Source organism: Danio rerio, chromosome 16 (genome assembly GCF_052040795.2).
Source record: "Danio rerio strain M-AB ecotype USA chromosome 16, GRCz13ab, whole genome shotgun sequence".
Taxonomy (NCBI): Eukaryota; Metazoa; Chordata; class Actinopteri; order Cypriniformes; family Danionidae; genus Danio; species Danio rerio.
The window spans coordinates 58,586,163-58,609,000 of record NC_141036.1 but is presented as its reverse complement, the minus strand read 5'-3'; the positions used below and the strand labels follow the sequence as shown (position 1 = coordinate 58,609,000).

The window sequence follows — 22,838 nt, the reverse complement described above, 5'->3', positions numbered from 1 at the left end:
GACTCTTCCTAGAGCTGGCCGGCCATCTAAGCTGAGTGATCGGGGGAGAAGGGCCTTAGTCAGGGAGGTGATCAATAACCCGATTGTCACTCTGTCTGAGCTCCAGCGTTCTTCTGTAGACATAGGAGAACCTTACAGATGGACAACCATCTGTGCAGCAATCCACCAATCAGGCCTGTATGGAGGAGTGGCCAGACGGAAGACACTCCCCACCTGGAATCTGCCAAAAGGCATCTCAGACCATCAGAAACTAAACTCTCTGCTCTGATGAGACTCAAATTGAACTCTTTGAAGTGAACGCCAGGCGTTACGTTTGGAGAAAAGCAGACAGCGCTCATCACCAGGCTAACAGCATCCCTACAGTGAAGCATGGTGGTGTTGGCATCATGCTGTGGGGATGTGTTTCAGCAGCAGGAACTGGAAGACTAGTCAGGATAGAGGGAAAGATGAATGCAGCAATGTACAGAGACATCCTGAATGAAAACCTGCTTCAGAGTGCTCTTGACCTCAGACTGAGGCGACGCTTCATCTTCCAGCAGGACAATGACCCAAAGCACACAACCATAATATCAATAGAGTGGCTTCACAACAACTAAATGTCCTTGAGTGGCCCAGCCAAAGCCCAGACCTAAATCCTGTTGAACATCTCTGGAGAGATCTGAAAATGGCTGCACATTGTCGCTTCCCATCCAACCTGATAGAGCTTGAGAGGTGCTGCAAAGAGGAACGGGCACAAATTCCCAAAGACAGGTGAGCCAAGCTTGTGGCATCAAATTCAGAAAGACTTGAGGCTGTAATCGCTGCGAATGGTGCATCAACAAAGTATTGAGCAAAGCCTGTGAATACTGATGAACATCTGATTTCACAGCACTTTTATTTTTGATAAATTGTTCACATTGTCATTATGGGGGATTGTGTGTAGAATGTTGAGGAAATAAATTAATTGAATCCATTTTGGAATAAGGCTGGAACATAAAAAAGTGAAGCGCTGTCAGTACTTTCCAGATGCACTGTAATTACTTTTTATGGTAAGTAATGTGTTATGTTACTTTTCCGCTACTTTTGCATTACTTTTTCTTACCTGACTAAGGCTTGATCTCTTTCAGAGCAGGGTTTTTCTTCTTCTTTTTTACTAGAGGAGCTCTGCAGTTAACAACACACTTTATAACCTTCATTTATCTTAAAAAAAAACAGATCAATAATAATAATAATGTAGGATTAAGTTCTCTTCGGAGAACTTCATTACGCCTCTACTTGACGTATATACAGATTAAGGACAGTTTAAAGCAATCTGTTTGCTGCTTTTGCCTTATTAGTCAAGTAAAATCACTGTCCATTAAGAAAATAATCCCCTTTTCCTTACATTCGATGCATTTATTATAATGAGAATACTTCCATCGCAGAAATGTAAGACTCCGCTATCTTGGTTTCTGTGTGTTCCCGGCAGGGAGCTCATTCTCTTATTGAGTCTCCTATTGACCTGAACGCTCATCAGAGATGAGTTTTTCCACCATCCGGTCTCGTCCTTTATTTCAGTCCATCTGGTTTTCGCCATTTGCGCGTCTCCCATCTTCATGGCATACCGAAGGCCTCCCGCAGGAGGAGTAAATGGGTGCTGTGTTGCTCTATTTGTGCTCTGTTCACAGGAGCGGCTGTTAGCTTTGAAGCGCAGCATGTCTTTTATGCAGGACATGGATTTCTCTCAGCAGGCTGCCATTCTGGGGGATGACGACATCGCCCCGGAGGAACCGGTGACGGAGATGATGCCCATTCACACCGAATACCCCAAAAAATCCAAAAAGCAGCCTGTAAAAGAGCCCATCATCAGGTAAAATTGTGCGTGCAAGCAAGCATGCAAGCGATTGTGATTTTGTTTGTGTGATTATAAACTCTTTCCACTACATTTTAAAGACTTTTCATTAATTGTTGTCTTCATTCAGTAAGTCAAGAGTACAGTTTAGACATAATTAGTGTTGGGAGAGATTACTTTTGAAAGTAATGAGTTACTTTATATCTAAAGTAATGCATTCGGTCCCACTTTATATTAAGTGTCCTTAATTACTATGTACTTACATCAAAAAATAAATACAATGTACTTACTGTGTTTATAATGTATTTGAGAACACTTGTGGTGCTTTTGAGTTGGGATAGAGGTTGGGTTATGGACAGGTTTGGTGGCATGGGTAGGTTTAAGGGTAGGTTAAGGTGTAAGGGATGGTCAACAGTGTATTTACAAATGTAATTACAAAAGTTATCTACAGATGTAGTTACATGCATGTATTTAATCAAGCTTAAGTACACAGTAAATACATGTATTTACACAATAAGTACATTGTAACAAACTATTAATTGCTGTGTAAGTACATATTAGTTAAGGCCACCTAATATAAAGTGGGACCATGCATTCTGATTATTTTGAGTTACTTTTGAGTGAGTGTGTGTGTCTGTGTGTGCGTTCCTTAAACTGGAATGATGCAGAACACATGTATGCTTTATTAATTTATTATTATTAATGTAAAATATTGCAAAAAAGAGTGTGTTACTAATTGTTGGTGAACTTATTTTGCTTATAACGTTTTAAACCTTTAACAGAGTTGACATTTCCATTATTTTGTGCTTTAGCCCAAGATGCTAAGCTCAAATTAGACCTAAATATGCATTTTCATCACATTATTGTTTTTAAAGAGTAAATGATATATTCACTTCTATCACAGTGGCAGAGTTAACATAATTAATCTACTATTGGTGAATCTTTAATATTTAGCACAAATTAATAAGAGAAAAATAATGACACTCAATGCCTTCCTCAGTTTTCCGCAAGAGGAAGTGACATCACTTAGAGCAAGTCACATTTTTCTAACAGTGCTTAACGGTCCAAAATGGAAAAAAAAATGTAGTTTTTATTCTGTGATAGTCAAAGCAAGTTCAAAAAATGTTATATATGCTTTAAAAAACATTCAGGAAAAAGTGTTTTATGTAAATTAGGACCACCAGTCAACATATGTGGACATCGTTTTTCTCTAAAAGTACATACCAAAAGATGATACCTAGATTTTTATTCTAGTTAGGTTCCACAAGCCCAAATAGCAGAGAGAAATACAAAATGCTTGTAAAAAAACAGCTTGGGCCTTAAAAGGATAATATTTTTAAAGCATAAACTCCTTAAATACAGTCACGTTGATCAGCTGGTTGGTCAATAAACTTAAATACGAGTGATCGGCTGATGAATCATGGCTTTGAAATACTCCAGTGTCCCTGTATCTGTGGTTACACTCGGTCATCAGCAGTGAGTCTGGTGAACTGATGATCTTCAGGGCCAGTCACAGCCATTTCTGTTCAGCTCTCAATTGTTAGCAGGAAATGGACGTTTTTAAAACTTCAGTATCGATTGGTACCGAATTCCAGTATCATGACAACCCTAATATATAGTGATATTTTTGTTTTTAACAAATAACGCAAATGCAAGATTTGTCTTTTGTGTCCTTTACATAGTGATATGTACGAGCTGGAGGGAAACGCGTGCAGTTTGACGGACAGCACAGCGGAGGAGCATGTTCTGGCACTGGTGGAGCACGCAGCGGATGAAGCCCGGGACCGAATCAACCGTTTCATGCCAAACTCCAAGGTTTATGATGGATGAGTTCTACATACAGTCAAGCCCCAAATGATTAAGGCCCCGTTTACACTAGTGCGTTTTAGTTTTAAAACGGCGTTTTAGATCAAAAACGATCCGCGTCCACACTAGCGTTTCACCTAGCGTTTCTGAACTTATCTCCGTCCACACTACGCCACCAAAAACGTATATCACGTGACCATTCGCGCACTCTGGGCATGCGCGTTCTAGTATAAACAGGAAGCATGTGTCCCGCTCGGCATTTGGTTATTGTTAGTCAACAAACGCCGGTTGAACAATGAACGCGATGACAAAGCAAGCAAGAGAGGTATTTTTGTGGACAGTCGACGAGGTCGAGTTGTGACTAAATGCAACAAATGAATAACTGCACAATGGTGCCTAAAACAGACAATAGTGCAAACAACGCTCCATTTCTGTGTCCATGTTGTTGTTTACAAAGAAGGCTGGTCAGCTGTCTTCCGGTAGCATTAACGCCATGTGTTATAGCCATGTGATAGGGGCTTGACGAATAAGGGAAGGATACGCAATGACACCAAAGCCCCAATCAGGTAGCGAATCTCAGCTCCATGTCTCCGTTTTCCCCCATCTACACTGAGATGGAGCAGCAGCGCTTCAGAATGAAAACAGCCTCTCCAGCATTTCCAAAACGCTCCGTTTTGAAAACTCTGGCGTAGTGTGGACTGATGGCGTAACCGTAGCAAAACTTATGCATTTTCACACTAAAACGCAATCGTGTAAACGGGGCCTAATCCCCCAGGCAAATCCTGAAGTTTTTTGATGAAATGTAAATAAAAGCTAAGAAATATTTGTTTTCACGATATTTGTGCATCATCTTATAATCTTTTAGGCCACGCCTGTTTCATTTCCAGTAAAAAAAAAAACGTACTGGTGGAATAAAAGTCAGAATTTGGCAGAGGTATGAATCATTTCGGGCTTGACTGTATCTCTTGTGTGTCAGTCATCATATATTTATCCTATAAAGCTTCTGTGAAATTAGTTGATGTTAGTTAATGCATTAAATTACATTATTAGCCATATTATAAGTGGGATAATGTACATCCAGCCGGTTGTTATCGCAGAATAAAGTCCTTCAGTTTTAGACCATGACCATGTTTCCATGTAAAAGGGGTTTTTGTCCTAACCATTTGTGACGGTGATGCACAAAATTTCTATTTTACAAACTGTTTCTATTTCCGTGTTGTTGTGGCAGAACGACAGCATAAACTACTATGACAATGATCACCTCCGGTACTGATAATGTGCTTTATTCAATGGTAAATGCTCCCATTGTGAGTTTAAACACATTTCACGTGACATTTATTGCCATACAACTGAAAGCAGCAGCAGATAGTTCACGTCAGATCTTAAAAATAAAATAACTAGCAGACGCTTTGAAAATGAAAGTCAGAACTCTGTGACTCAAATGAACATCAGTCACTCAGTGGCCTATTAATAATGTTAAAGAGCTTTAATATGTATTCTTTAGATTAAAAACCTTTACCATTTCGTTGGGAGTGCAGTAGCTGCTATTTAAATGTTTCTGTCGCGTCGCTTTTGGCGCAGCCAGACAAACTGCTTGTCACTGGAATCTTTTCATGTAAAAATAGATAAAAAGAGAACGCACTCTGTTTCTGCGTCTCTCTCTCTCTCTCTGCAGAAACTACCATCGATGTATGATCGTGTGACCTTCTTTGCAAAGTATAAAACTTTGAAAGACACTTCGGGTAAGAATTTGTCTTCTTGACCACTGAGAGAGCCTCCTTAAAGAAAATTGCCACTACACACGTGTTCATAGGACACCGTGTTATACAACAGCTGCATATGAAGCGGTCAGGCTTTATTCTGCGAGAGCAACCGGGTGGATGTACATTTTCAAATTACTTATAATCAATGTTTCCAACTATTTTCAATAAAAAGGCGCTAAGCTCTGCCCGAAAAGTTGCTAGATTATGTCATACGTCAATTTTCATATTACTGACGTCATCACGTTCTACCGTTTCTGTTTGTTTAACAGCCTATGATTAATAAAGGGGTGTTTATATTTGCACTACGCTTTATATATGCATCTCAATGTAACTAAATGTATTGCTGTTTGAATACAGTATGTCAGTATAGATGTGTAGTCAATTTACAGTGATCTCCCAGACATAACAAACTCAGACAAGTTCAGAAACTGTCACTAAAATGTCTGTGATTGGGAACAAGGTCAAATTAAATTGTAAAAGGAGAAGCAGATCGGTTTGACTGTACAATGGAAATACCTCACACTCCCGGTGCTGAATCATTTGCCATCATCACCCGCAGCTCGTCGAGAAAAGTGGGGATGGTACAGTATTGGCACATGAGTCTATAAAAATCTCCAGTAACACAAAAAAGTTGCTAGATTTGTTGCTAGTTGCTTTTTAAAAACAATTGTCGCTAAGGGGGTCTGAAAAGTCGCTAAATATATCAACAAAGTCGCTAAATTGGCAACACTGTTTATAATTACAATCCTTTTTTTAAAGATATATAATCATTTAAAAAAATCAACACACTTAATTTTGGGCTCGATTATATAGGAGAAACAAAATGTACTTTTTTTAACATGAGCTATGAGGGCACAAAATATTTGGGAATATGTTTAACTTTTTTTCCAATATATTTCACGCAATTTTGGGCCCAAATTTAGTTGAAAAACATGAATCTAGATATGTCTATTGATAAATAATTCAATGATCAGAAACACTGATCAGTTTTTTTTTACTGAAAGTTAATGTTCATGCAAGTAAAGTGAAGTTAATATGTAAAACTCAATATTCCCACATTTTTATGCCTTTTAACCAGATCGTTTGTTTTGTTTTGCCTGCAGATTGGATATCTAAAAAAGGACACAGAGGGTTCCCTGATGTACGTTGTTGTAAACCAAGACCCTGAAGGAGAGGGTGAGAAATTAAATGCTTTGTTATATCATCAAAACTCTGGTTTTAATTACATTTAATGCAATAAAATGACTGAGAGACAAAAAAATATTCATTGTTCAAAAGTGTGATGATCACAACAAAAACACATGCAAACTAAGGGTTAATAGTGGTTGTTTGTATAGCAATATTGAATTACATTTAACTTCCTATAATCCAAACTGACAGAAAGCATGTTGAACAGGTTTTTTCAGCATCACGTTAATCATTTATGGTCCTTTAAAATGTCAATTTGGATATATAAAATCAATAAAAATGAAAGAAAGTCTGTCTATTGCATCTCATGTATCTGAAGAATGAATTATTGTTTACAGAGGAAGAGACTCATCCTGTAGATTTGAGCTCTTTGGCTAATAAGCTCATACCTGGACTGACATCACTGGGATTTAAAGACGACAGGAGACACAAAGGTAACACATTTATTACGTCAGAACAGTAAACAAGTCATGTAGTGCTTTTAATAAAAGGTTAAAGTTGCGTGAAGTGCTTTTAAATGTGCATTTTTGTTTAATGTGTGATGTAATGTCAACTTAAACATGAAGACAGGGCAGGGCATGAAGTAGCTCCTCCCCCTTTTAGTTTTTAATCACAGCTCTGCCAGTTAGAGTGGTTGAGCTCAAGCGCATATAACAGTAGTGTCTTGAAGGGGGTGGGGCATGTCAGATACTAGAGAGCATTTGATTGGTCAGGAGATTTGATAAGAAGTTGAAGAAGCTTACACTAGCTTATAGATATCCCTAAAACTAGCAATACTGATACTAACATCTAAAAAAACTTCATTTCGATTTCACTAGGACTTTAAGAGCTCTATTTTGACGGTCCATGCGCAGAGTGCAAAACGCAGGGCGTAAACGCTTTTAGGGCATGTCAAAACGCATTTTTGCAAATTTACTGACGGGAAAATGCGCTTTGTGCCATGGCGCATGGCCTAAAAGGGTTGAGTTTATTTTCTTAATGAGTTATAGGTGTGTTTTGAGAATAAACCAATTACAGTCTCATCTCCCATTCCCTTTAAAACCCAGCTGCGTCGCGCCAAGAGCGCATTGCTATTTACAGGACGCAAAGTAAGTCTAAGTTGAAAAAATGAGCATTTCACAAGCAAACAGTAAACAGAAAACTGTTAAACAGAGCATCTACTGCATGAGAATGAGAGATAATGGATCACTTTCACTTTCGCTCTTGGATAGGGAAACCTTTACGCACAGATATCAATTTGTCTATAAATATTTAATTTCGTTTGTTAAGCTCAAAGATTTGTTTCAAAACTATTTCTAAATTCAGTTCTAATTTCCAGCAAACGAATAAATGAACAATAATAACAAAGTGTGGTCAAAATACTGAGTTATTTCCAAATAACACCTGCCATGCCCCATATGGTCTAAAACCTGACAGGTGGGCAAATCTAAGCTTGTTTTTAATAAAACAAATATAAATATGGATATAATAAATAATACTGCTAATAATAATAACATTATATAAAAGCAAATTGTTATGAATGAACTGAAAAAGCCTCCCGAGATGAAGAAGACATAAAAGCAGTGATTCTTCATATTTATGTAGGCTAGAAAATAATATGTTTTGTAATATTTTAATCCTTTATATTTATATTCTATATCTATTCTTATTATATCCTATATATATCCTTAATATTTACATTTATTCATATGTAAAGATATTTGCCTATTGCTCTCTTGTGTGTATTAAGCAGTGCGTAAGTGAGGCGCAATTCTGCGCTGGAGTTTAGACCGGGTTTGTTCTGGTCTATTGAAAAATCTATTATAGTTTCTCAAAATAGCAACGCGCCAGCAGTGCACCTCAGAACACCTTCCTTTTTAGACCAGAACACCTATGGGCGCACATATGAGCGCTAATGCATTTGCTATTTAAGCAGCGTAGCGCAACGCCTCAAAACCACTCTTGCGCCAAGCTGAAACTACCAAAAGACTATTGTGCCGCGTCTTGCGCCACACTGCGCCGGGGGTATGATAGGGCCCTATATGTGCTATATAAATACACACATTACATTAAAGAGCCCATATTATACATGAAATAGGGTCATATCCTGGTTGTAAGGGTCTCCAACAACAGTTTAATATGCATGCAAGGTCAAAAAAACACTTTCATGGTCTTATAATCTGCATTTATTTTTACCTAATTATCCCAGCGACTCCTGTATGAATCGTCCAGTGATTCATTTCTCCCCAAACCCCTCCTTAGCGCGAAGCTAATCTGCGCTGATTGGACCAATGACAGCCTGTTGCGATTGGTCGACTGCCTTCAGTCAGAGAGTGAAAAGCCAAACAGCTAATCAGCAATATAAAAGTAATCACAGTTCATGCACGCTCGATAGTGTAGGCGTGGATTTTAGCTGCCAGTGGGTCAATGTAAATACAGACTATGGACTTGAAAATACAGACGACTGACTATTTTATTGAGCAAAAACAGCTGAGGGATCTCCTAGCTTCTCACTCTGCTCTTTTCACAGACACACACACACACATATTGCACACACACACACACACACTTAACCCTGCTCCGGACGACAACGCGCGCGCGCACACACACACACACACACAAACACACCTCCGGACGACAGCGCGCGCACACACAGACACACACACTTCTCCTCGTCCACGGAGCTCCGTTAACAAAGCAGCACGCGTCGCGTTTTTAACGTGACTTTGCACGCGATAAGAGAATATAGCCAGTTAACCTGATACAGTACACGCGGTTACAAGTAACAAATCACAACTAAATACATTTGCAAGCTAGAGTCAACGAGGCAACTTTAATCGTACGTACTTACACTTGAGAAATTGAGGAAGAAAAATCCATCCTGACGTCCATCAGTAAGTTACTCTTTACTGATCCTTCCTTTAACAAACGCAGATGAAGTATTCTTTGTAGCATGTAGTTTCCAGAAGTTTCCAGTAGTTTCCAACTGCTTGGTTATAATGCTGAGGTTTCATCTTTGTAGAGACTCAATATATCCATCTGCAGTGTGACTTCAATCGACCGGCATGTTTGTGTGTTTGTGGGTGTGCGTGTGTTTGTGGGTGTGTGTGTGTGTGTCTGGGTTTCTGCGTCAGAGGGCGGGGCCTCAGGTTTGAAATCTCCCGGGTTTGCGCGTGCACGTGAATAACTTGGTTTCGTTCGTACGTCATGGCGAAACACCTAATGAGTCGGTATCAAGGCGACTCGTTTGAAGCACTATGAGTCGACTCTTTTATAGATGAATCAACAGTTTTAAACACTGTATTCTTACAGATTTAAGCCTTAGCTGGATACTTTACTTCACTTAGAGCTGTGTTACACACTACATGGAGGGGAATTTTCAAAAACCCATAATATGGGCTCTTTAAAAAAAATTTGACTTCAAATGTTGACTGCTGTAATCACAATTAGAAGCAGAATCTTATTTTTTGCTTGTGCATTTAATGCAAAGAATTATGTCTTGTTTTGTTTCAGTGACGTTTTTGAGCAGCGCGTACAACACTCAGACCCTTCAGAACAACTCTATCTATCCCGATCTGCATCCAGAGGAGATGGACATGCTTTATTCAGCATACGGAGACGAGACTGGCGTCCAGTGCGCTCTCAGGTCTGCACAACAAACCTTTGTTTTTAATGGGTATTTTAACTACAGCAGTTCATACTGTACTTCTGCCGAATGACTAAAAAGTTGATCGTTATGGGCGTACTCACACCGTGTTGAAGCCCGCTTGTCCCCTTCCCCGAGGGCCTGCACTCACATTGCATCCGAGCCGGAGCACGCTTACTTCATCGATGATGCGCTGTTCAGTTTAACAGAAGAGAAAGTGCTCTTGTTCAGCACAGTGGAGATTTCTATAGTTAAATCGTTTTAGTGGTTTGGGATGCAGTGGCATGCAGTCAAATATTTCGCAGATCCGCCACCAGATCCGCTCATAAACAATCATAAAGTCCTCGTGCTGCAAGTATTAGGAGGTTTGCTGAAGATGCAGCTGTCGTGCTGTGAGGGGTTTGTGTCTTTAATAAACTGCGACAGTTTGTGTTCTTTGAACAGTAAGAATGGTTAATAAATCCATATAAACAGTCCCTTAAAAGTCACGTCTCGTCTTCAGTTTCGGGCTCAGGTGCACTTTGCACTCACACTGCCAGCGTACCGCTTCAAAGCCCAAGTGAACCGGGTTCTGGCACACCTCTTCCAACCGGGCCAGGGCCGGCCAACTGAACCACACCTGAGCCCGATTCAGAGCACTCACACTTCTCAAACGAACCAGGAAACGCACCTGGGCACGGATCGGATAGCATAGTGTGAGTTAGCCTATGATGTTGAAAAACAGTATATTTCTAGTTAAACCATCCTTCTGCAATCCTATACCAATGAAGGAAATAAGCACAGTTATAATAGCTAAATATTTGGGAGAGCACTGCTATTATGTGATTACATTGTATTGCATTATGCATTTAAAAATCGATTTATTGGATAAACAAGCAAACTAAGTTAAACGTTACTACCATTTATTTTTTTTTTTTTTTGTTTAGTTTATTTGTTTACAGGGTCAATGCACATTAATACACATTACTGTAAAATGTGCCAGAATTAGCCAAGAATGGCTATTTTTCATCCGTAGACCCCTTACAGAATGATAAAAAGTCACACCTAAAATAGAAGCACAACATTAAACATTACATACACTTTCATATATAAAATACAGTTAAACAGTTATACAGTTTGTTGAAATTCAGCTCATATAAATTGTTTGCAACAATTTAGAAAAAATAATTTTAGCAATTAAATGTTAAAGTTAAATCAAAAGTGATTCACAGAATTCTTGAAAATGTAATTATTTAATAACTTTTAAATTTATAAATAATTTATAAATAATGCTATTGGTTACAACCGAATGAGTTACAAAATAACGATTAAGATTGAACATTTAACACTAATTGTACCCAGCTTAAATGTAATAAATCTATCTGAGAAAGAAAGAGGCCCAGAGAGAAAAATATTATAATTTAATATAACATATTTTAATTAATATAATAATATAGTATACATTTTTTTAATTTATTATAATATAGGGGGGAGACACGCTGGCTCAGTGGTTAGCACTGTCCCCTTACAGCAAGAAGGTCACTGGTTTGAGTCTCGACTGGGTCAGTTAGCATTTCTATGTGGAGTTTGCATGTTCTCCCCGTGTTGGCGTGGCTTTCCTCTGGGTGCTCCGGTTTCCCCCACAGTCCAAACACGTGCTATAGGGGTTTAACTAAATGAATGTATGGGTGTTTTCCAGTGCTGGGTTGCAGCTGGGATAATAATCTCTACATTTTTGGATGAACTGTCTATTTAAATATCAGTTACTATTTATATTTGATGTTTTCTCTGTGTGTGTGTGTGTGTGTTTCAGTCTGCAGGAGTTTGTGAAGGGTTGTGGAGGTTTTACTAAAAGACTTGTGGATGATTTGTTGGATAAAATGACAGCTGGTGACCATTCAAAAGCAGTCGTCCAAATCAGACAGGTATGTTAAAGATGTTTTAATTGAAATCTAAAATTATACTTATTTATTTTGATAGCAAAATTAGCATAATTAGTATAAAATACCACAATATGTTTGCTGATATTTAAGAAACATGCTTAGTGGACATCTATCTGAAAAACAATGCTGAAGTCAGATATTCTGCTTTGAAAATGTGCGTTACGTGCTGGGACATCTGTCTTTGTTTTGGTCATTTAACCCACCCACTGCCAGTTTAGTCAATTATATTTGAACATCCCAGTTTGCCTTGATGGAAAACAGCATATTTCATTCATTCAGTCAGAAAGGCTCTCAAAGCATGGCTCTGTGACTGAAATGCAACATCTGGTGGACAGTAGCAGACTCTGAAATGAGACGCAGATTCAGAGTTCCACATGAGGTTATTAATTGGCATATAATATAAATATTACTAACATGAACATTAGGTGAGCAGGTTAAATTGTAACTCTGTATCCTAACAACACGCTACATGAAGAGATTTGTTGTGATAATCAGTTTGGCTGTTTGCACCAGACGAAAACATGACAGAAATGTAAATACAGCCATTCAGAAGCACAGAATATGCACATTCTAATATAATCTAATTTATACATCTTAAACCTCTTTAACATTATTAAATATAGATGCTAAATCACTGGTATGTCTTAGTTTTGAGTCACAGCTCTAAAGTTCAATTTTACTTTTTAATTTATTTTGTTTTCCAGATCTGAGGTGAACTATCTGCTGCTGCTTTCAGTAGTATGGCAATAAATGTCATGTAAAATGGCATCAAACTCACATTATTAGCATTAAACACTGAATAAAGTATGTGAGGTGTACCTGAGCTGAACATTGCCTTGTACTGTATCCCGTTGTTCAGCTGTGAGAATTAGAAGCCGTTTCTTAAATATCAATTCGAGGTGTTGATTAGGACAAAAACTCCTTTTATTATGGAGAATAATTCTTCTATCGTGTGTCGTTGCTTTTATATAGAACACAATTTAAATTCGCCTTTGGCTCGATCGTCAGACTCTCTCCTGTTGGTCCTTAATCTGGCAACTTGCGCTTGTGTTTGTTTTGATCCAGAAATGCAATACCTAGTTCAACCACTGGGTGTCAAACTTACACACTGCACCTTTAAGCAATTGATGCTTCTATTCGGTGGGGATGCAATAAATTAATCAAAAATGACAATGAGGACATTAATAAGGTTACAAAATATTCTGCTTTAATAAATGGTGTTATTTTTCTGCTTATTGATGATTGTGAAAATACAATGACAGCTGGTGATCTTTGAAAAGCAGTTGTCCAAATTAGACACGCATTAAAAAATGGCTTTTTTAATTTTTTTTATAAATATCAGCATTTATAATCTTTGTGTTCAAAATGTTTGGTAAGATCTTTTCAAGGAAGTCAATACTTTTACACAGTAAGTATGCATTAAATGGATTAAAACGGACAGCAAATGCTAATAAAGTTAAATTCTTTTAATTCAATACCGTTCTTATGAGCTTTCTATTCATCAAACAATTCTGAAAAACAAAATGTGTAAATAAAAATTAAACAAAGGAAAATATATTAATAAAGAAAATATACACAGATATATGTAGCGGCACATTGATAATAATCAGATAATTATATGTTGAAATTTGACAGTTTTTATTGTGTTTTTGATCAAATCAGTGTAGTCTTGGTGAGCAGAAGATTCTTCTTTCAAAAAACATTGTGTTTAAATGATGTACACGATCATTTATTATTATAAATGTATAAACATAATATTATTTAATGCTGTTTTTGTATTTCAGAAGAGGAATCTGCCCATTGTTGAGGCTAAATCTAGTTTATGTGACATGCCGGTAAGAATTATATATCTTCTATATATAAAAAATAAATCAGTTATTAAAACTATTATATATATATATATATATATATATATATATATATATATATATATATATATATATATATATATATATATATATATATATATATATATATATACATACACATAATAGTTTTATGCCATGATGACGGTAAATAATATTTGACTAGATATTTTTTAAGACACTTCTATACAGCTTAAAGTGACACTTAAAGGCTTAATTTTTTATTTTATTTATTTTTTTTAGAATAATTATGTAGAAATAAGTATAATTTGTATCATCATCACTGTTACATTTAGTGTTAAATTTGGTCCAAAGAGGAGACATCTTTTTTTTCTCATCTTTTTTTTTTATTTGCATCAAAAAAAAATGTACAAAAGTACGGAGACCCGGAAGGGCCGTGATGGTGGGGAAAAAAATAGGTGTAGAAAAAAAAAATTGGTGGGAGAAAAAAAAACAGAGTGATAGGAAAACATATTTTAAAGTATTTTTTGCGTTCCCTCGCAAAGATGTTTTGCATTATCTCGCAAAACTGTTTCTCCACAAACACTTCCTGTTCTCATTCATGTAAACCCTCCCATTTTTGCCGAAATTCTCCCGTATTTTACCATTCTGTCCCACTATCATCCTATCATTAAGTATTTTCCCATATTTCTGATATGTTTAATCTTGAAAGCACGCTGAAATTAATATTAAAATGTCTGCATTACTGTCTTTACATTAAAGCTGTGCGTCGATCGTCGCCTTTCATATGCAACCTCTGAACCAGTGAATGCATGTACACGTGCTGACTGACAGAAGCACTCCATACAATAAACTGATCCCACATCAGCTTCTGTACATGCCATTTACAGAGGAGCAAAAGTGCAGGACACTTTTGGATTCGGGTGTATGTTTAAACCGACAAATACACTGAAAAATATGTAAACATCTCCGTCCTGCATGTTTTATTTTAAACAGCGAATTTTCTCTTAAATGAGCACAAACAGTAAGTAATGGACTGCTTTCATTATAGATCTGTGCATTCTTACAGTGACACCTCTGTTATCAAACAAAACATGAGATTCATTTGCTGCTCACTTGTTTGATAACAGAGGCATCACTTTAAATGGCGTATACAGACGCTGAGAATGCAAAACTTTGCGAGAGAACGCAAAAACTTAGAAATATAAATTTTCCTCCCACCCATTTTTTTTTTCACCCATTTTTTTTTCCCAGCCAATTTTTTCTCCTCCACCACATCCCTTTCGTGTCTCCGTACAGAAATAATTTTATATACATGTAAATGAAAGTGGAGAATCTAATTTTAATGTTTCAAACAAAAAAATGTGTATAATATGCCGTCATCCTTAAAGGGCCATGAAACCCCCTCGTTTCAGCAGGGTGTTTTCACACCTCTACTTTGGAAAAAGTCAGAAAAGTGGGCGTGTCCAGCTCTGTTTAGGGGGGAGTGTCGGAGGTACTAAAGTGGGAGGGTGTGGGAGTGTCTATTTGGGCTATTTGAGCTTTTTGAGGCTATTTGAGTTTCAGAGTTAAAATACACACACACAAACAAACACGGGAGAAAGTGATGGTGTTTATATGGACATCTGTAGTTGAATTATTTGCCAAATTATTAAATGGTGGACTTTAACTGCAGTTTGGCTCTTTCATTCAAGGCAAGGCAAGGCAAGTTTATTTATATAGCACATTTCATACACAGTGGCAATTCAAAGTGCTTTACATAAACAGGAATAAAAAAAGACAAGTTTAGGAACATAAAATGCAGATTATAAAAATTATTAAAAACAGATAGAAACAAATTAAAATGAGTTAAAATAGGCTATAAAAGAATGAAAAAGAAAATGAAAAACATAATAGTGCGATCTGTCGGACGTAGCACAGTGCTCATTCAGTAAAGGCACAGCTAAACAGATGTGTTTTCAGTCTTGATTTGAATGTGCCTAATGTTGGAGCACATCTGATCATTTCTGGAAGCTGATTCCAGCAGCGGGGGGCATAGTGGCTGAAGGCAGATTCACCCTGCTTTGACTGAACTCTTGGAACTTCTAGTTTACATGATCCTAAAGATCTGAGTGATCTGTTAAGTTTGTATTCAATGAGCATATCTGTAATGTATTGAGGTCCTTGGCCATTTAGTGATTTATAGAGCAGTAATAATAGTTTAAAATCTATTCTGAATGTAACTGGCAGCCAGTGTAGAGACCTGAGGACAGGTGTGATGTGCTCTGATTTCCTGCTTCTGGTCAGAATTCTGGCCGCAGCGTTCTGGATGAGCTGCAACTGTCTGACTGTCTTTTTGGGAAGACCAGTGAGGAGTCCATTACAGTAATCCACCCTGCTGCTGATAAAAGCATGAACAAGTTTCTCTAAGTCTTCACTGGAAACAAAGCATCTGATTCTTGCTATGTTTTTGAGATGATAGTATGCTGATTTACTGACTGCTTTGACATGACTGTTGAAACTCAGATCTGACTCCAGAGTCACACCAAGATTCTTGACCTTATTTTTTGTCGTTTGACCTTTAGAGCCAAGGTACGCATTTACCTTGAGAACCTTGTCTCTTTTCCCAAATGCAATGACTTCATTCAGGGAATTCAGGGAATTCATTCATGCCCCTCGCGACAAACGAGATATTTGATTCGAGGATCTGCTCTAAGCGTGTATTTTTCATGCAATGTTTGATACCGCACGGCGAATGAGAGAAAAAACCCTCAGCATTTCCCGGAAACATAGATGCACACGGCAGGTAGTGTCAGAAAGCCGCGTGTGTTATTCCGGTCACTAAATGCGGTGAAAATCCTACACGAGGTTAAAGTTTGCTTGTGGTGCTAACATGTTTACACTCGGTGCAATAGTTAACTTAGTTTGATACGAACAAACTGAATAAACAAAGAGCACTGGTCGCTCACTTACCAAATCTGTAGAGACAGGACAATCACCAGCAACTAGAGCCGCATCTTTATTAAGAGGAGACTACAAGCGAATCCGGATCTCAGCGTTTGCAGATGAGAACAGCTCTCAGGTAAACAATAATCCTCCTTAGACACGCAAGTTATTGTTGTCGAGCGTCGCGTACACTGTTAATCCACACGTGACTCCAGCTGCGCTCTCACAGAGAGAAAATGAAAACAAAATTTCACTGCAGCAAACTATAAAAGCAACACTTCATGCTTGTTTTGCCAACACAATGTGGCGTCTCTGTCGTCTAAACACTGTGACAGTAATGAATATTAATGAAGTTGCACAATAGAGCGCGCTGATTGGTTTGAACCAAGCCTTACTCATGCATTAATGCATCACACTGTAAGACGTAATAAGACACACTCTGGCACAGATGTCCAGTCTGCACGCTGGAATACACGCTCTTATGTCATGACCGTGACGCAGCTTCAAAAATTTGTTTCAAACAGGAAGTACGAATTTGCTTGAAATAACGCAAAAACAACCAATTTACACTTTTTAGTAAAATATAGGTGTCTTAATAGTGTTTTTAGCAGTGTGGGACACATATACCACTGTCAACAGCTCAACACATGTGTTCTGGTGTTTCGTGACCCTTTAAGTGTAACATATGTATTTATGTAAAAATGAGACAGCATCCTTATATTATGAACTTTACTTGATATAACCTGACCTGTAGTAAGTGATAGTGTAAATGATTGTGGTAAAGAATTAAGAGTAGTCTTTTATTATGTCATTACAGTATTTTTGTTATAAATATAGTTTTCTGTCATTACACTAAATCAAATGTCTTCAGGAAGTCATGTTAGGCTGCTTTCACACCTACACTTTTGTTTGGGAACGTGTCTCGTTTGCCCAGTTAGCGTGGTTCGTTTGGCATATGTGAAACCACCAATCACTCTCGGATCCGTGCCAAATCAATCAATCCGAGATCGCTTGAATGAGGTGGTCTCGGCTCGATTGAAACAAACTCACTTGTAGTGAGAAAGCAGACGGTCCGAGCGCGGTTATGTCACAGTGTTTTATAGATATGTAATAGGCATACGGCTATATGAAGAGAGAATTATGAGTAGGGCGGGAAGTTTCACGAGTCTCCGGATGCTCGCAAACGAGTGATGATCTCCTGGTAATCTCGCGTCTCCCTCCCGGTCCTTAAATAGGCATCGTCGGGCACCCTTCTCACCCCTCCCCACCGCGTCTCTCCTCACTCTACAGACACGTCGCGCGCATCTTGTCAAACACCACCAAACCACCACTTCTCCTGACAGCTGAGCGGGACACTGCAAAATAAACCCTGACACTCACCAATGTGAGGAGAGTTTACTCGCACGTGACTTGTTTTAGCTCTTTTGGTCCGATTATTAACTTTGCAGTGTGAAAGTGAACCGCTCCAAGAGCAAAGAGCAACAATGTAACATTTGTAATCTCTGTTTCAGAACAACTGAATCGCTTCACAGGTGTGAAAGCACACTTAAATTGCATTATAGTCACTATTCTTTTGCTTAGGAAAATAAATAACTAATACAAGACACTTTGTAATGCATGAAAGAAGACTTATAACTGTGTTGTTGTTCTGATGCTCCACAGGGAACAGATGGAGGTGGAATGGAAGCTGGTTCCGTGCTGGATTTCATGTCTATGAAGAGTTACCCGGACATGTCTCTGGATATGCTCAACACATTAGGTGCCTTCTCAACCTCCCGACTGTTTTGTTTTTGTTGATTCTCTTGCTAGCGCTGGGAAGCTATTCAAAAAAAAAATCAATTCCAGAAATAATCTACACAGGCGTTTGTAGCTCCGCTCTTTCATTTGAATTTAAAGCAACAGTCACTAAAACAGCTCAATTAAGATTAAAACCTAACAAAAGAGTCAGTTTCAGAGAGTTATGAAACATTATTAGTGTGATATTTTGAGCTGAAACCTCACATACACACTCTAGGGATATCAAAGCTGAAGGAGTGCAAAATCCCACCTTCGGATCTTAAGCCACTAATAAAAGGCTATATTATCAACAAATGGCAAACACAATGGGATCAGTGCCCAGAAAATCAACTTTTTGAAACTCAGCCTGAAATAGGAAAAAATCTAATTTGTTTTTTAAGTCAAGACAGGATGAGATTGTTTATGGAAGATGCCGCATTGGACACACGAGACTCACGCATGAACATTTACTTAAAGGAGAAGAACCACCAAAATGTCTATATTGCAACGGAAACCAAACAGTTAAACATATTCTTGTGGAATGCCCCATTTTTAATGTTCTCAGACAACAATATTTATCTGGAGAGACTCAAAAGGAAATCTTAAAAAACTGTTTTAGATTTTTATCGTCTATATTATCATTATTATTATTATTATTTATGTATTTTACCTTGTACATTATTTATTGCTGTTGATGACTTCTAGGGCTCTATTTTGATGGTCCATGCGCAGACACAAAACGCAGGGCGCAAACGCTTTCAGGGCGTGTCAGGGCGCGTTTTTGCCGCGGCGCATGGTCTAAAAGGGTTGAGTTTATTTTCTTAATGAGTTATAGGTGTGTTTTGAGAATAAACCAATCAGAGTCTCATCTCCCATTCCCTTTAAGAGCCAGCTGCGTCGCGCCAATAGCGCATTGCTATTTACAGGACACAAAGTAAGTCTAAGTGAAAAAATGAGCATTTCACTAGCAAACAGTAAACAGAAAACTGTTAAACAGAGCATCTCCTGTGTGAGAATGAGAGATAATGGATCACTTTCGCTCTTGGATAGGGAAACCTTTACGCACAGACATCAATTAGTCTATAAATAATTACTTTTGTTTGTTAAGCGCAAATATTCTTTTCAAAACTATTTCTAAATTCGGTTCTAATTTCCAGCAAACAAATAAATGAACAATAATAATGAAGTGTGCTCAAAAACCTGAGTTATATCCTAAAACACATGCTGTGCCCCATATGGTCTAAAACCTGACAGGTGGGCAAATCTAAGCTTGTTTTTAATAAAACAAATATAAATATGGATATAATAAATAATACTGCTAATAATAATAACATTATACAAAAGCAAATTGTTATGAATGAACTGAAAAAGCCTCCCGAGATGAAGAAGACATAAAAGCAGTGATTTTTCATATTTATGTAGGCTAGAAAATAATATGTTTTGTAATTCTTTAATCCTTTATATTTATATTCTATATCTATTCTTATTATATACTATATATATCCTTAATATTTACATTTATTCATATGTAGAGATATTTGCCTATTGCTCTCTTGTGTGTATTAAGCAGTGTGTAAGCGAGGCGCAATTCTGCGCCGGAGTTTAGACCGGGTTTGTTTTGGTTCAATGAAAAATCTATTATAGATTCTCAAAATAGCAACGCACCAGCAGTGCGCCTCAGAACACCTTCCTTTTTAGACCAGAACACCTATGGGCGCAGAAATGAGCGCTAATGCATTTGCTATTTAAACAGCGTAGCGCAACGCCTCAAAACCACTCTTGCGCCAAGCTGAAACTACCAAAAGACTATTGCGCCGCGTCTTGTGCCACATTGCGCCGGGTGTATGATAGGGCCCCTAATTGTTAGATTATTTTGATAATTATAGAAAATTGGTGTTTATATAAACTTGATCTATTTTCTTTTTGCCATGACATAGACATAGAAGCTGAAATGGCAATAAAATTAAATCTCTCTCTCTCTAGGGATATCAGAGACTTATGCAGGTCGCACACTGGATGCGACAGTTGGATGACGGTTGGAAGTAATGCACACCGGCAAGCACATTCGCATTTTACTTAAAATGAAACTATTCAGATGGCGATCTGTGGTGTGACAGAAATACGAACAGTGTCCTGTGTCCTAGCTGGGCGCCGTGGGCAGTCGCCGACTTTAGAATTCTAAAATGCATGACGCTGCGTGGCGCATCCGGTGTGCGACCGGATAATGGGTCACCTATAAAGCTGATTTTCCCAATATATTAATATTATTAGTTCCCTCAGATTCCAGATTTTCAAATAGATGTAACTCAGCCAGATATTGTCCCATCATAGCAAACATGCAATGGAAAGCTTATTTAATCCATGATGTAATTATCTTTACTTTTAAGTTTCAGAAAATGTACACTTGTAACTATTTTTGTGTTCAGTCATGTATGTTAGTGCAGTGTGCATGCGTGTGTCTTGGAATTAATTCCTTGTTGAAACATGCATGAAATTACAATTTAAAGGGCACATTTTTTATCCCTTTTTAAGATTTAATATTAATATTATAGTTGTTCTGAATTTGAGTTTCGGTTCAGTTCAAAACACAATTCAGATTTGTTTATTATAATGTGTTATAAAGTGTCAGGGGGCGTGTACACAGGTCGTTGTTTTAGGGGCATGTTGCTTCACATGACATGAGTTTCAACTTCCCGCTCAATTTAACAAGGAGGCAGAGCCAAGAGCTCCCCTGATTTGTGTATGACAATAGACAGGCAGACAGAGAGAAGCAACATGAGTGAGAGGACCAGCATTCAGTCGTACATGTACAACCCGGACACAGACCAAGCAGAGACGACTGTTGAGGAATCAGTATTCCTAATGTGCCAGAGTGATAGTTACACAATCATTTGTGTCTTCCTACAGTTTTACAGCCGCTATGTAACGATCCATTATCATCCGTATAGTGATGTAACGATTAACCGGTTTCACTATTAACCACTAGGGATGTAACGGTATCAGAATTTCACGGTACGGTAATACCTCGGTATGAATGGCATGGTACAGTATTTATTGAGTAATTTACAGGAAAACAAAACTAATGAAAATACCCGAAAAAAGTGGCAAAAGGGTTTATTTATCTTAGCACTAAACATATCAATGACATACAAATCAGCCATCTATCTGTAAGTTTCGAAACAGGAACTTCAATTTTTCAATTTTAATAACAAAAAACTATTAAACCATATAAAAAAATAAAGTTTCAATTTAGTATTGTTGAAAACTCACCACATTCAACATTTAATCACTCACTCACTTAGGTAGAGATGGGTTTTTTTTAAGGAAAATGATCATATAAATATAATCTGGCAAAAGCTGGGATCTCTGGGCATGTCCCCTGCAACAGAAAAAAACTCCTTTTAATTTGGGGCTGAGGTTTCTGGGACAGAGAGATATGATTTAGCCAAGGTTGACAGCAGTGGGTAACGTTGTGCATTGTCTTTCCCCCACTTGAGAGGACAAACCATGAGTGAGATAGAGATCTGTTTGCGGTACAAGTCAATGTCTGCATCAATCTAACAAGTGTGCTGTGTTCTGCAGTCCCCATGACTGTTATTAGTCATATTCCCCGACTTATATTTCTCCACAGTCTGGCAGTGCCTGCATACTGTTTTTTTCGTTGTCTGTCACCTTTTCTCCTTTTTCGTATCTTTTTAGAAAGAAACCGAAATGCTTCCACACATCTGATTTAAAACCCGCTTTAGGTTCGATCATTTCCAGCTCTTTTTCATCCCCGCTACTAGCAGCACACTCCATTTCCGCATTACTGGATCTGTAGTGACAACAGACCGCAAAGGATGATGGCCACGCCTAGGCTGATGGGAATTGTAGTTCCTGCTACCTCCCGTTCACTTAATTCGCCTGAGCAAACTTTTCTCAGAAATATAGTTTTATTGAGTCATGCGCCTACGGTAATATTGAAAAAAATGACTATTTCGGTATGACGGTATTTACAATATTGATACATCCCTATTAACCACACTTTAATTCGTCACTGTTAATTAATATTAAAGGCTTCTCAACACCGTGTTTCTGCACGAAACAAAGCTGCTGCAACTAAACAAAGTTATGCCAACTGTGTGCTAGTTTCGAGCTTGTACACCGATACGCGCACTGGATTAACTTTGACTGAGGCTATAACTAAAGCAAGTTCGT

General features: G+C 37.9%; 2 protein-coding genes across 30 annotated transcripts in view; one reads left to right on the top strand and one right to left on the bottom strand.

Annotated features, from left to right (window-relative positions):
* The window catches only part of smpd5 (sphingomyelin phosphodiesterase 5), a 706,732-nt gene that overhangs the window by 562,160 nt on the left and 121,734 nt on the right, over positions 1–22,838 (bottom strand). The gene's annotated exons all lie outside the window — the stretch shown is intronic.
* brd9 (bromodomain containing 9) overlaps positions 1–22,838 on the top strand; it is a 164,123-nt gene that overhangs the window by 136,822 nt on the left and 4,463 nt on the right. For 7 of the 29 annotated variants that reach the window (XM_087285354.1, XM_087285364.1, XM_087285365.1 and 4 more), the window contains exons 8-15: positions 1,710–1,828; positions 3,493–3,625; positions 6,483–6,555; positions 6,906–7,001; positions 10,060–10,192; positions 11,985–12,096; positions 13,899–13,949; positions 18,528–18,624. In XM_087285354.1, the coding sequence (XP_087141480.1) occupies positions 1,710–1,828; positions 3,493–3,625; positions 6,483–6,555; positions 6,906–7,001; positions 10,060–10,192; positions 11,985–12,096; positions 13,899–13,949; positions 18,528–18,624 (814 nt within the window). 29 annotated transcript variants of the gene reach the window in all.